This window comes from Bradysia coprophila, unplaced genomic scaffold (assembly GCF_014529535.1).
Source record: "Bradysia coprophila strain Holo2 unplaced genomic scaffold, BU_Bcop_v1 contig_350, whole genome shotgun sequence".
Taxonomy (NCBI): Eukaryota; Metazoa; Arthropoda; class Insecta; order Diptera; family Sciaridae; genus Bradysia; species Bradysia coprophila.
This window is the reverse complement of record NW_023503608.1, coordinates 8,537,443-8,549,898: the sequence shown is the minus strand read 5'-3', so window position 1 is coordinate 8,549,898 and position 12,456 is coordinate 8,537,443. Positions and strand designations below refer to the sequence as shown.

The 12,456-nt window shown below is 35.7% G+C and overlaps 1 protein-coding gene across 1 annotated transcript; it reads left to right on the top strand.

The window, feature by feature from the left end:
- Window positions 1–6,391: 6,391 nt before the first annotated feature.
- On the top strand, window positions 6,392–8,657 carry LOC119080704 (leucine-rich repeat protein soc-2 homolog). Its single transcript, XM_037189163.1, has one exon. The coding sequence runs from the start codon at window positions 6,943–6,945 to the stop codon at window positions 8,563–8,565; it is 1,623 nt and encodes a 540-aa protein (XP_037045058.1). The 5' UTR covers window positions 6,392–6,942; the 3' UTR covers window positions 8,566–8,657.
- Window positions 8,658–12,456: the final 3,799 nt, after the last annotated feature.

The window sequence follows — 12,456 nt, the reverse complement described above, 5'->3', positions numbered from 1 at the left end:
AGTTACAAAATCTAAATAATATCAGGGCGATTCCATTGTATTGTGATGTGGTTAACGGCTTGTTATCTAGGAAGTACAGAATCTAGAAAAATAAGATCAAAAGACTTTGTTCCAATTCCCAAATTGCATATATTTGCTCACTGGATTATTTTAACCTAATCTAGTCTTGTATATTGTGAATTTATTTTTGTGTATAATCATGTTACTTGTTTTTAGCCCCGTACGAAGTACAAAGGGGCTTATAGGATTACGATGCCGTGTGTAATTGATGGAATTCGAAGCAGACGGTAAGGGCAAAGTGTTTGCCTATGTTCATACACGGAAAATCCCAATATGCGTGTGAGATCTATAAGTGGACTTAGCACCCCCATTTTTTGGCATATAGCTGTGTAATGCATATTGCGAAGACTGTAGTTAAAATAGCTGTGTAACTTATATTATAGCTGTGAGACGCGTTTCAAATCTATCTCGAGAAATAAAATTTTTTCCTAAACTTTCATGAATTTTGCGGTCACCCATCCAAGTACTAACCGCGCCCATTGATGCTTAACCTGAGAATCCGACCGTCACCTATGATGCTGTTGTGCTAATTTTGCTTGTGCTTTAACACGTCATTATTTCGAAGCGTTGTTACCACAATATAAATTCTGCAGCTATATTATAAGGCACACAGCCTAATTCAAGTCTGTAGTATTCATATTTAGCATTTTTACTTTAGTGAGTTGTCATTGGAGTATTGTTTCAGGTTCTGAAAGAAAGTGAATTGAGACTGCCTGCGTGAAGAATCGCCTATTCAATTGTTTTCTGTGAAATTCCTAGTTTGACATTTGGGAGCAGTTACTTGGCTTAATTCGTTTCTAATGCATGAAATTTCTGATATATACGGATATATACTTTCATTCGTCTATGTTTCCACGGATTTTGACTATTGAAGAGGTATTTCTATAACCTGACAATCAAGCTTTATTAAAATCAGTCAAGCTATTTTACGATTTTTCTTTATCTGTTAACATTGAGTCCGACCAAGCGTCAGTACGAATCACAACTTGAATGCATGGTCCCATACATTTTCTGATATGCAGCACACAGCTATATTTTTCATACGTCAAATATGCGTTACACAGCTATGATATAGAGTACACAGCCACAATATGCAAATCCTAGCTATAACATGTGTTGTCGATGCATAATGTAGCTCTGTAATCTATAATATAGTTGTGTAACTCACATTGCAGGTAAATAACCAACATTAATAGGATATGTGTTCAGTAGCTATATTTTTATAAGTCTTGCAGCTATATTATAAGAACTGCAGCCACATTATAAGTTACACAGCCTTTAACGAAATCCACGAATTTTCCGTGTAGATGACGAATCTGCAATAAAAATTTTGTCTGTCCGTCTGTCCGTCTGTCCGTCTGTCACGTCCGATTTCAAATTTTTTTTTCCCTGAAAGATAGTCGAAATAGTGAGGCTAAGTTCGAAGATGGGCATATTCGGGTCGGCCCTTCGTGAGTTAGGGCCACCTAAGTGATTTAAGGTCTTTTGGTGATATTTATGGCAAAATAAACGATGGATGTAAATGACACGGCAAATGATAGGTATTGTCAATACCAATCCAGGAAAAAAAAGTTTTTTAAAATCGGGTGAGTGGACCGTGAGTTAGGGCCTTAGAAGTGAAATGCTACTAGGGCCCTATGTATATTTTACATAGAACTCGAATAAATTTCATTCGTTTTTCGTAATTTTTGTTTGATTTGGAAGGTAATCGAATGCCGAATAGAATGTTGTTGAAAAAAAAATAAATTTGGGTCCTTGGCCTAAGGCCGCTACTAGGGCCCTATGTGTATTTTACATATAACTCGAGTAAATTTCATCCGTTTTTGGTAATTTTTGTTTCATTTGGAAGGTAATCAAAGGCCGAATAGAATGTTGTTGAAAAAAAAAATTGGGTCCTTGGACTAAGGCCACTACTAGGGCCCTATGTGTATTTTACATATAACTCGAGCAAATTTCATCCGTTTTTCGTAATTTTTGTTTCATTTGGAAGGTAATCAAAGGCCGAATAGAATGTAGTTGAAAAAATTTTTAAATTTGGGTCCTCGGACTGAGGCCGATACTAGGGCCCTATGTGTATTTTACATATAACTCGAGCAAATTTCATCCGTTTTTCGTAATTTTTGTTTCATTTGGAAGGTAATCAAAGGCCGAATAGAATGTAGTTGAAAATTTTTTTTAATTTGGGTCCTCGGACTGAGGCCGATACTAGGGCCCTATGTGTATTTTACATATAACTCGAGCAAATTTCATCCGTTTTTCGTAATTTTTGTTTCATTTGGAAGGTAATCAAAGGCCGAATAGAATGTAGTTGAAAAAATTTTTAAATTTGGGTCCTCGGACTGAGGCCGATACTAGGGCCCTATGTGTATTTTACATATAACTCGAGCAAATTTCATCCGTTTTTCGTAATTTTTGTTTCATTTGGAAGGTAATCAAAGGCCGAATAGAATGTAGTTGAAAATTTTTTTTAATTTGGGTCCTCGGACTGAGGCCGATACTAGGGCCCTATGTGTATTTTACATATAACTCGAGCAAATTTCATCCGTTTTTCGTAATTTTTGTTTCATTTGGAAGGTAATCAAAGGCCGAATAGAATGTAGTTGAAAAAATTTTTAAATTTGGGTCCTCGGACTGAGGCCGATACTAGGGCCCTATGTGTATTTTACATATAACTCGAGCAAATTTCATCCGTTTTTCGTAATTTTGGTTTCATTTGGAAGGTAATCAAAGGCCGAATAGAATGTAGTTGAAAAAAATTTTAAATTTGGGTCCTCGGACTGAGGCCGATACTAGGGCCCTATGTGTATTTTACATATAACTCGAGCAAATTTCATCAGTTTTTCGTAATTTTTGTTTCATTTGGAAGGTAATCAAAGGCCGAATAGACTGTAGTTGAAAAAAATTTTAAATTTGGGTCCTCGGACTGAGGCCGATACTAGGCCCTTCAAAAAATAAAATTTTAGGGCGATTTGAAATTTTTGTTTCATTTGAAAGGAACGTCGTACGGGGCTTCGTAATTGCGCTATGCGCAATTTGTAAGATGTACATATTACATAATAATTTTACTTTAACTACATTAACCGGCGCAATAGGCTTACGGTCAAAGTAGGGTGACAGACGCACTAGGGTCACGTACGCAATAGATATACGGGTTTGTACGGGGCTCAGTCGCAGCAAACGCTCCGACTGTTCTGATGGCTCGTTTTTTTTGTACTTCATACGAAAAAGTGATAATAAATTTGATTAAACAAAAAAATGACAAAATTTAAATATTTTCACGCGTCAAAAATACATTAGGGTACGGACCCCAGTATTCGGCATAGTTTAGAATATCGGCCATCTATTGTTTAGAACAATGAAACCCAATGAAACCCATTGTTGTGGCCGATATTCTAAACTATGCCGAATACTGGGGTCCGTACCCTACAAGAAAAATTTTCTTTCAAAAATATTTGAATGCGCTGAAAATATCTTCACTAAAGGCAGGGTAAATTAAAATGATTGATTATGAAGATTTGTGGCGTATCGTGATTTGAAAACAAGTATAGAACTAAATAACAAGCTTATGTCGAGCTTATGCGTGTGCATTGGAAATGTTTACAAATAATAAACCTAACAAATGTGATGTAAACAGTTCAAATGGGGGGTATGTAAGACTATACTGGCTTTCAAATCTGGACATGCTCAAAGTCGATCATTTATTTTTACCAAAAAGATCATGAACTGGAGACCACCTAAAACAAGACCTAGAGGTAAACCACCAGAGAGATGGAACAATAGTATAAAGCGAATTGTAGGCGCAAATTGGCAACAAGTGGCAACGGATCGTTCGGAATGGAAGAGAATTGGGGAGGCCTACGTCCAGCAGTGGATAGAAACAGGCTGAAAAAGAAGAAGAAGAAGAAACTTTCTTCAGCGTCAAAAGAAAATTTTTCCACGACGTAAACAGGCAAAAAAAATTGTGCGTCAAATAACGCATGAAAGTGAAAAAAATGCGCGTTATTTCTAACATTTCTTCGTTAGTCGGTATGAAAAGTTTCAAGTCTATAGGACTTTCCATCTGCACTGGGCTTCTATATAGGAGAGCAGACAAACAAACATTAGATTTTATAATAGATAAATTGGCATCGGGGAATCTGGCACACGCGATCATAGTATGCGCCCTTTTACTACATGTAACGAATAGTCATGACTCGCACACCATCTATTTGTATGGAGTGCCAGATTACTCCACGCCGAATAAACATTTTCGTAAGTTTTGGCCTGTAAATTTGGACCTTGAACAGTTTCTGAAGAATGGTGGCTTTGTTTACGTTCGAGAAGACCGACAAATATTGAGGAAAAACTCCAAACATAATTATAGATAAAGTCAAAATACTGCAACAGTAAAACATGCAACTTATTTAGAGCTCGGAACAGAGCTGAGAATCTGAGAATTTTCAGATCAGATTGAGAAATTTTCAGATCCGATCTGAACTGAATCTGAAAAATGCGATCTGAAACTTTCAGATTCAGATCAGATTCCTCTCGAATTGAATCTGATCTGAATCTGAAATTTCAGATCGCTTAATTTCAGATTCAGTTCAGGCGAAAACTGATTTGATCTGTTTATCTGAAATATTTGTATGAAAATTTCAAAAAATTTCAGAAATTTTCAGATCAATCCGAAACATTTCAGATCAGATTGAAAAAATTCAGATTTTCAGGTTTCAGTTTGAATTCAGATTTAATCTGAATTTTCAGATTCAGATCAGATAAATTTTAAATCAATCTGAACTGAACCTGAAAATTTCAGATCGCATTTTTTCAGTTTCAGATCAGATAAAAGTGATTTGTTCCGAACTTTAAACTTATTATCTATAGGTACACTTCAATAGTGCAGTTGACAAGGACCACTTTTATGAAAACGTTTACACTTGTATAAAAGCTGGGCTACCCTAATAGCTAATTTTTCTCTCTACCTACTTTAGAATTATCATTAATTTGACCTATGAGCAAAACTAACTTTTAGAAGGGTAGTACAGCTTTTCTTATCCTTATCAACTACGCTATAAGACTTAAGACGACAAATGATGTCTTCAAACTAAATGTTTTACTTCAAAAGTTTTAACGTACATCTTTATGCTATATAAGAACAAATTCGGACCTCATCACTGAATTTGGTTATCACTGCCACACGGAAAATTCGAGGATTTCGATAAAGGCTGTGGAACTTATAATATAGCTGCAAGATTTATAAAAATATAGCTACTGAACGCATATTCTAAAAATGTTGGTAATTTACGTGCAATATGAGTTACACAACTATGTTATGGATCACACAGCTACATTATGCACCGACAACACAAGTTATAGCTAGGATTTGCATATTGTGGCTGTGTACTCTATATAATAGCTGTGTAACGCATATTTGACGTATGAAAAATATAGCTGTGGGCTGCATATCAGATAATGTATGGGACCATGCATTCAAGTCATCCGTGCTGATGCTCAATTGACATTAATGTTAATGGATAAAGAAAAATCGCACCAAAAACTGTTCTAAAATAGCTTAGCTGATTATAATGAGGTTTCATCATCAGGTTAATGGTAACGCCTCTTCAATAGTCAAAATCCGTAGAATCACAGACGAATGAAAATATCAGAAATTTCACTACATTAGAAACGAATTAAGTAATTAGCCAAGTATTGCTCCTAAAAATCAAAATCGTCATTTCACAGATAATAATTGAATTGGCGATTCTTCACACAGTTTCAATTCACTTTCTTTCAGAACCTAAAACCATTCTCCAAGTGACAACTGACAACTCACCAAACTAAAAATGCTAAATATAAAAACTACAGACTTGAATTAGGCTGTGTGCCGCATAATATAGCTGCAGAATTTATATTGTGGTAGCAACGCTTCGAAATAAGAACGTGTTAAAGCACAAGCAAGGTTAGCACAACAACAGCATAGGTGACGGTCGAATTCTCGGGTTAAGCATCAATCGGCGCGGTTAGTACTTAGATGGGTGACCGCAAAATTCATGAAAGTTTAGAAAAAAAAAAATTATTTCTCGTGATAGATTTGAAATGCGGCTCACAGTTAATAATATAAGTTGCACAGCTATTTTAACTACAGTCTTCGCAATATGCATTTCACAGCTATATGCCAAAAAATGGGGGTGCTAAGTCCACTTATAGATCTCACACGCATATTGGGATTTTCCGTGCAGAGATTTTCCTTGAATTATGCGCCATTTAAACAGTATAACTCAAACCATCCAAACTCAAAATATTCGGCGGATATCATTCCATTGATGACATTCTTCTTCGAAACAAATGGCAGAGTCGTGTTCGAAAAAAATGTCAAAGGATAGACAGAAAATCTCCAGTGAAAAATTTCTGAAAAAATGAAAATTTAGAAAAGAACAATGAATTAAGTGAATAGAAACGAAGATCCGATTATAAGTTACATTAAAATGAATGTGAAAACAAAGGAGAAGGATTTATTGAAAAACTGTAAATGCCTACACATAGTGCACGACAAACTTTTAAAAAGGCGTACCTCTTAAGATTTTCGGTCTCGACGAATTGATTGTTTTTTTAGGGATCAGTGCGTAGAAAAAAGTTTAATTATACTTGCTATCCGAAAATAATTGGACTTAAATTATAGAGATCTATAGAATCTGAAGTGGAAAACTTTATCAGTGTTAATTTCCGCATATTCAATATTTTCCATTGAATAAAGCAGAAAAAAATGTTTATTTTCAATGAAAAAAATGCAAATTAGGTGTGAGTGTAAAACGGTTGGTTATTGAAACCGTCAAACTTAAACAAATTATTGCCGACACATTACCACCCATCAATTCAATTTAATTGAGTTTGTGTGCACTAGCGATGAGCCAATTGTCTCAAGGAGGTCCAAGCACAAGCAGCGATATGCCGGCTGAGTCCAGACCAAAGCAGGTAACCGTCAAGCATCCCGAGTCGAACAAACCGAAACCGACCGCCAAAAAGAAACCAATACAAGCGGATTTGGATGTTTTAAAGGAATTCATTCGATGTCGCGATGAAAACATTCAGATATTAGACTTGAGCAAATCATCCATCACATTGATACCATCGACCGTACGAGACTGTACATCATTGACGGAATTCTATCTCTACGGCAATAAAATATCAACACTTCCATCCGAAATCGGTTGCCTACAGAATTTGCGAACGCTGGCACTGAATGAAAATTCACTGACCTCACTTCCCGACTCACTACAACATTTGAAACAGCTGAAAGTGTTGGATCTGCGTCATAATAAATTGTCCGAAGTGCCGGAAGTTATTTACAAACTGAACACACTGACCACATTATATCTACGTTTCAATCGTATCCGCAGTGTCGGCGATGAAATAAAGAATTTAACACAATTGACCATGCTCAGTCTACGAGAGAATAAGATTCGTGAATTGCCATCCGGTATAGGATTTTTGGTCAATCTGACCACATTGGACGTATCACACAATCATCTCGAACATTTGCCGGAAGAAATTGGCAATTGCGTCAATTTGACATCGCTGGATTTACAGCACAACGAACTGTTAGATATACCCGAATCGATTGGCAACATGCAGCGATTGGTTCGGCTCGGTCTGCGCTACAATCAACTATCACAAATTCCCGCTTCATTGAAGAATTGCAGGCAAATGGACGAATTCAATGTTGAAGGAAATCGTATCGCACAATTGCCAGATCAATTACTGGCTAGTCTTAGCTCACTAACCAGCATCACGTTGTCCCGGAACGTGTTTCAAAGCTATCCGTCTGGTGGACCGGCTCAATTCACCAGTGTGACCAGCATCAATTTGGAACACAATCGCATCGACAAAATCCCGTACGGTATATTTTCACGAGCCAAAGGTCTCACCAAGTTGATAATGAAGGAGAATGCACTAACATCGCTACCATTAGACATTGGGACGTGGGTGAATATGGTCGAATTAAATTTGGGCACAAACAGCCTGACAAAATTGCCAGACGACATCCATTGTCTGCAGAATTTGGAGATATTGGTACTATCCAACAATTCGTTGAAGAAAATACCGAACACTATTGGTAGTCTACGTAAGTTACGGGTGCTTGATTTGGAAGAAAATAGAATCGAAGCGTTGCCCAGCGAAATCGGTCTACTACACGATCTACAACGTCTCGTACTACAATCGAATCAATTAACAGCATTACCGCGCACAATAGGTCACCTTACTTCTCTTACGCATTTATCGGTCGGTGAAAATAATTTGCAATTTTTGCCAGAGGAGATTGGCACCCTGGAAAATCTGGAAAATCTTTACATCAACGACAATCAAAATTTGGTTAAATTGCCGTACGAGTTAGCATTGTGTTCCAGTTTGACTATAATGAGCATCGAAAATTGTCCATTGAGTGCAATACCGCCGGAAATAGTGAGTGGAGGACCGTCCTTGGTCATACAATATTTGAGGGTTCATTCACCCTACCGTCAGATGTGATGATGCTATTTAGAAGATTCGGACACGATGCAACATTTTACGTTGAGTACTACACAAGTTGTTGTTGTTTGTTTGTTTGTTTATTAATCGTATAAAGAAAACGGTCTTCTGATCCAAACTGCATGATAACGGATGTGGGGGGACGGTATTTTCAGTGTCAAGTTATACGTGTAAAGTGTGTAATGGATACGGTGAATTACCTAAAAATTTTGCCGAACGTCGAGCGATCAAATCAGTGCAGAGTGTGTGGCCTAATCAACCCAGAAAATGTTGTGGATTTATTTGCATGTTACTATTATACAAGTATGCAAAAACTGAATGAATTTTATGCTAACAGTCGCTGAGTGTTAAGACTGTTTATGGTCCTGCGATGGAATACTGTTTATGAGCTGAGTACATAATCAATCGAGCCCGCAAAGAAGACTGGTTTTACAGGAAACAGACACAGAAAGTAAGTGATTGTCGTTCAGTGACCATAAATAAAAATGTATCTCTTCAAAATTGAAAAAGTTTAACAGAAAAAAGAACGAACAATCGAACAACTCTTGTACTTAGCCTTACTTTTGTCTCGTCTCAGGTTCGTTTGACGAAGTAGTTTAAAATCAAGAATTATTTCATTTCACGCCATATTACATTTACGACGGTCCAGACGATTGGCTGCAACGATTTTTATGACCTTTTATCGGTAATGTGTTCTTTCATCGTAAAAAGGCTTACTGGAGCTTAGAAAAGTCTTTCAATACCACCCAAGAATTTTACTCATTTTATAGAAGTTAATCCGTAAATCATCACGAAAGTGGAAAACAACATTTTTTAACATCGGTCAAGAGTCATGAAGAACATATGGTTCTTGAATTTCTTCGTCCCGCTTGTGAAAAAAAGACCTGAATTTTATAAAAGACTAGTTAAATACTGTCGGTCCAGCTCGGGCTTACTATAATTTGAAAACAAATATTTTTATCTAACAAATTTCCCTTGAAAAAATATTTTCCTCAGTCAAAAATTTTCACAAAAAAATATGTTCACCTTGACCTTGCACATTCGAATATTTCCCCACGAAGCAAAAGGACATAAAAATTAACGAGTCAAATAACTTAGAATGAAACATAAAATTCGCACGTTCTTCCTAGCTTTTCCACATTAGTCGGTATGCCTAGTTTCATGTTTCTGGGACAAGGCTCCTACAGAGAGCAAACAAACTAAACCAACAAACTTTTTATTATAGATTAAATTTTCAAATAAATTTAATGATCGGGAATGTTAAGTGGCTGAGTAAAGTATTATAAATAGAATGAAACGATGCAAAGTGAATTAGTCGAGTTCACGAGTAAAGCAAATTTAATTTTGTATTTATTAAAAATACATTCCGTGTCTTAGCAAACTAACTTTCTCCATGGTCCTCTGTTATAGTCAATCGAGTTTTCAATTCTCAAAAAAAAAAATATTTTCTTTTCCAGTATTCCGGTTTCCAGAAAACATCGGAAGAATGCATTTGTGGAAAAGTTCAGATTGAAAATGGCTCAGGTAAAACCATCATCAAAACATGGCCAACAGTTCCTTATCACTGCGATCTACCCTCTTCGTATAGTCTTTTTTTCATTTATTTAAAATTAAAAAAGAAATAAAAAAAAAATTTAATTATTTAAAATTAAAAAAGAAATAAAAAAAACGCGTTGACGCCCTCCCGCCGCATTAAATTCATTCAATAAATGTGTATTTGCTAAATATTTTACATAGGCAATTAAATGTAAGATTTACTGTTGTGATTTGATTTCCAAAATCAATGTGTAAAATGTTGTAATTTATATTTTTGTTAAAAAGAAAAATTAAATAAAAAGAAAAAACAAAATTCATGAAGTTATTACAACGACAGGCATTTAAAGACAGTTAAGTTATTTTCCTTTTGAAGAAAAAAAAAATTAAGCATTAGAATGGCTAATTTACATAATTAATATTTTCATCGAATTATAAAAGCATTTTGAATAAAAACTATACGGACAATGTGCTTCTTTTCGTTTAAATTTTCATCGGAACAACCAAGACAACATTTGTCAGTCCATCAACAACACAAGTGGCAATAAGATTTCGGAGTAAGTTACTTTAATAGACTGCTACATCTATGTCAATATAATCAATAAGTATTAATCATCCATCAGTGCACCCTACTATATATAACTGATATATACAACATTAGAATATGCGGCTCTTACAATGCAACACAGTTAAAATATTTCCATAAAGTCCAAACTTTACAGAAACATCTATCGACAACGACGACCGATTAAACGATGAGCTCAAAAGGCTAATGTTCCTTTATATAGCGAATGAATTGTATGAAGTGTGTTTATTGAAGTGATAGATTTTGTTTCAAGCACCAATAGATAATTTAAACAAATGAAGTAACAGATTTAATAACTTTTAGCCGTTTCTAGAAGGTAGAAAGTTTGCGTTTTAAGCTATTTTAAGTTTCTGTCATTGGTCACACTAACAGATATTATCGTGAAAATAGTAGATCTGTGTGCTATTGTGGTATGTGATCTTAGGAAAGACGTCTATGCTTTATTCCAAAGATTCAGTCTTTAGCTCTATGATGCTAATTCATATAAAATCAATGGAGCGTGTGTTGGCTCAATATGCGAAGGTCATTGCACAAATTAGGTACGGTTAATAGCACTTGCACTACGATTTTCTTTACGCGCACAAATCAAGATTCGCTACCTTGTTCTTTACTGTGCACGAATTTGCTTTGATAAGCCTAAGCACTTCTGTAATATTTAACGATGTCGGGGTATCATAAGCCAAATACAATGAGTAAAACGTAAAACTACCCAGTTATACATATACATACTCACGTCAGCCCTCCATTCTCAAATTGTATTTCGTTGGAAAATTGTCGTTGATTTTGGTTAAAAAAAAAAACTTAAAATTTGCTTTGGCTATATCACCACCATCAAGTGAAAGAAATCAAGAAATTGATAATTGTTCTCACTATTATTTTTATAATTCCGGACGTTGTGATATCGGTATTACCGGTATTTTCGGTATTTCATATAATCTTCATTTTCAAACTCAACGTGAAACAAGGTTACGAAGATATTTACAACAAAGTGACAATGATGGAAATGCGACGATTTGATGCTCTTATGCAACCACACATGGATGGATTGAATATTGATGTTGAAAGATGGATTATTAATCTGACCAATCTACAATTACCTTGGTATGTGCAAAACATTTTAGCTTTAGGTGACAACTTCAATATACCAGTTAAGAATGACAAAATTGCCACTGAACAGTTTATTGCCAATCTGGAACCTAAATTTCAAAATTTGGGTAAAAAGTACAGGGTGGAGCTAAGAAACAAAGTTTGTAATGTTTTAACCAACTTTAAAAAGTCACCCACAAAGCACACGACGTTAGACGAGATTATCAAGTCCAATCATGTAGCGACGAAATCCTTTTTGGAACAACACCCTCAACTGATAGTGCTGAATGCAGACAAATGCAACGTGACAGTATTGATGGATAGAAGCGACTACGATGTCAACTTGCTCAACGATAGAAAAACGTATTTGCCTTTAGACCGTGATCCGACGTCACCGACTGAAGACAAAGTCAATAAACTGATTACACACTGGCAGGACGATATTTTCATTACTGAAGGGCAAGGAAAATGGTATCGACGGTACAATTCCATATGCTCTAAAATGTATGGATTGATCAAAGTGCACAAAGATGGATATCCAGCGAGACCGATTGTAGCCAGCATTGGTTCCCCGACGTACAACCTGTCAAAAATGTTTTCGAACATTTTAAAAAACGTTGTTGGCAAATCATATAGAAGTGCAAAGAATGCGTCTGAATTGGCAAAAAAGTTAAGGAAAATTAGAC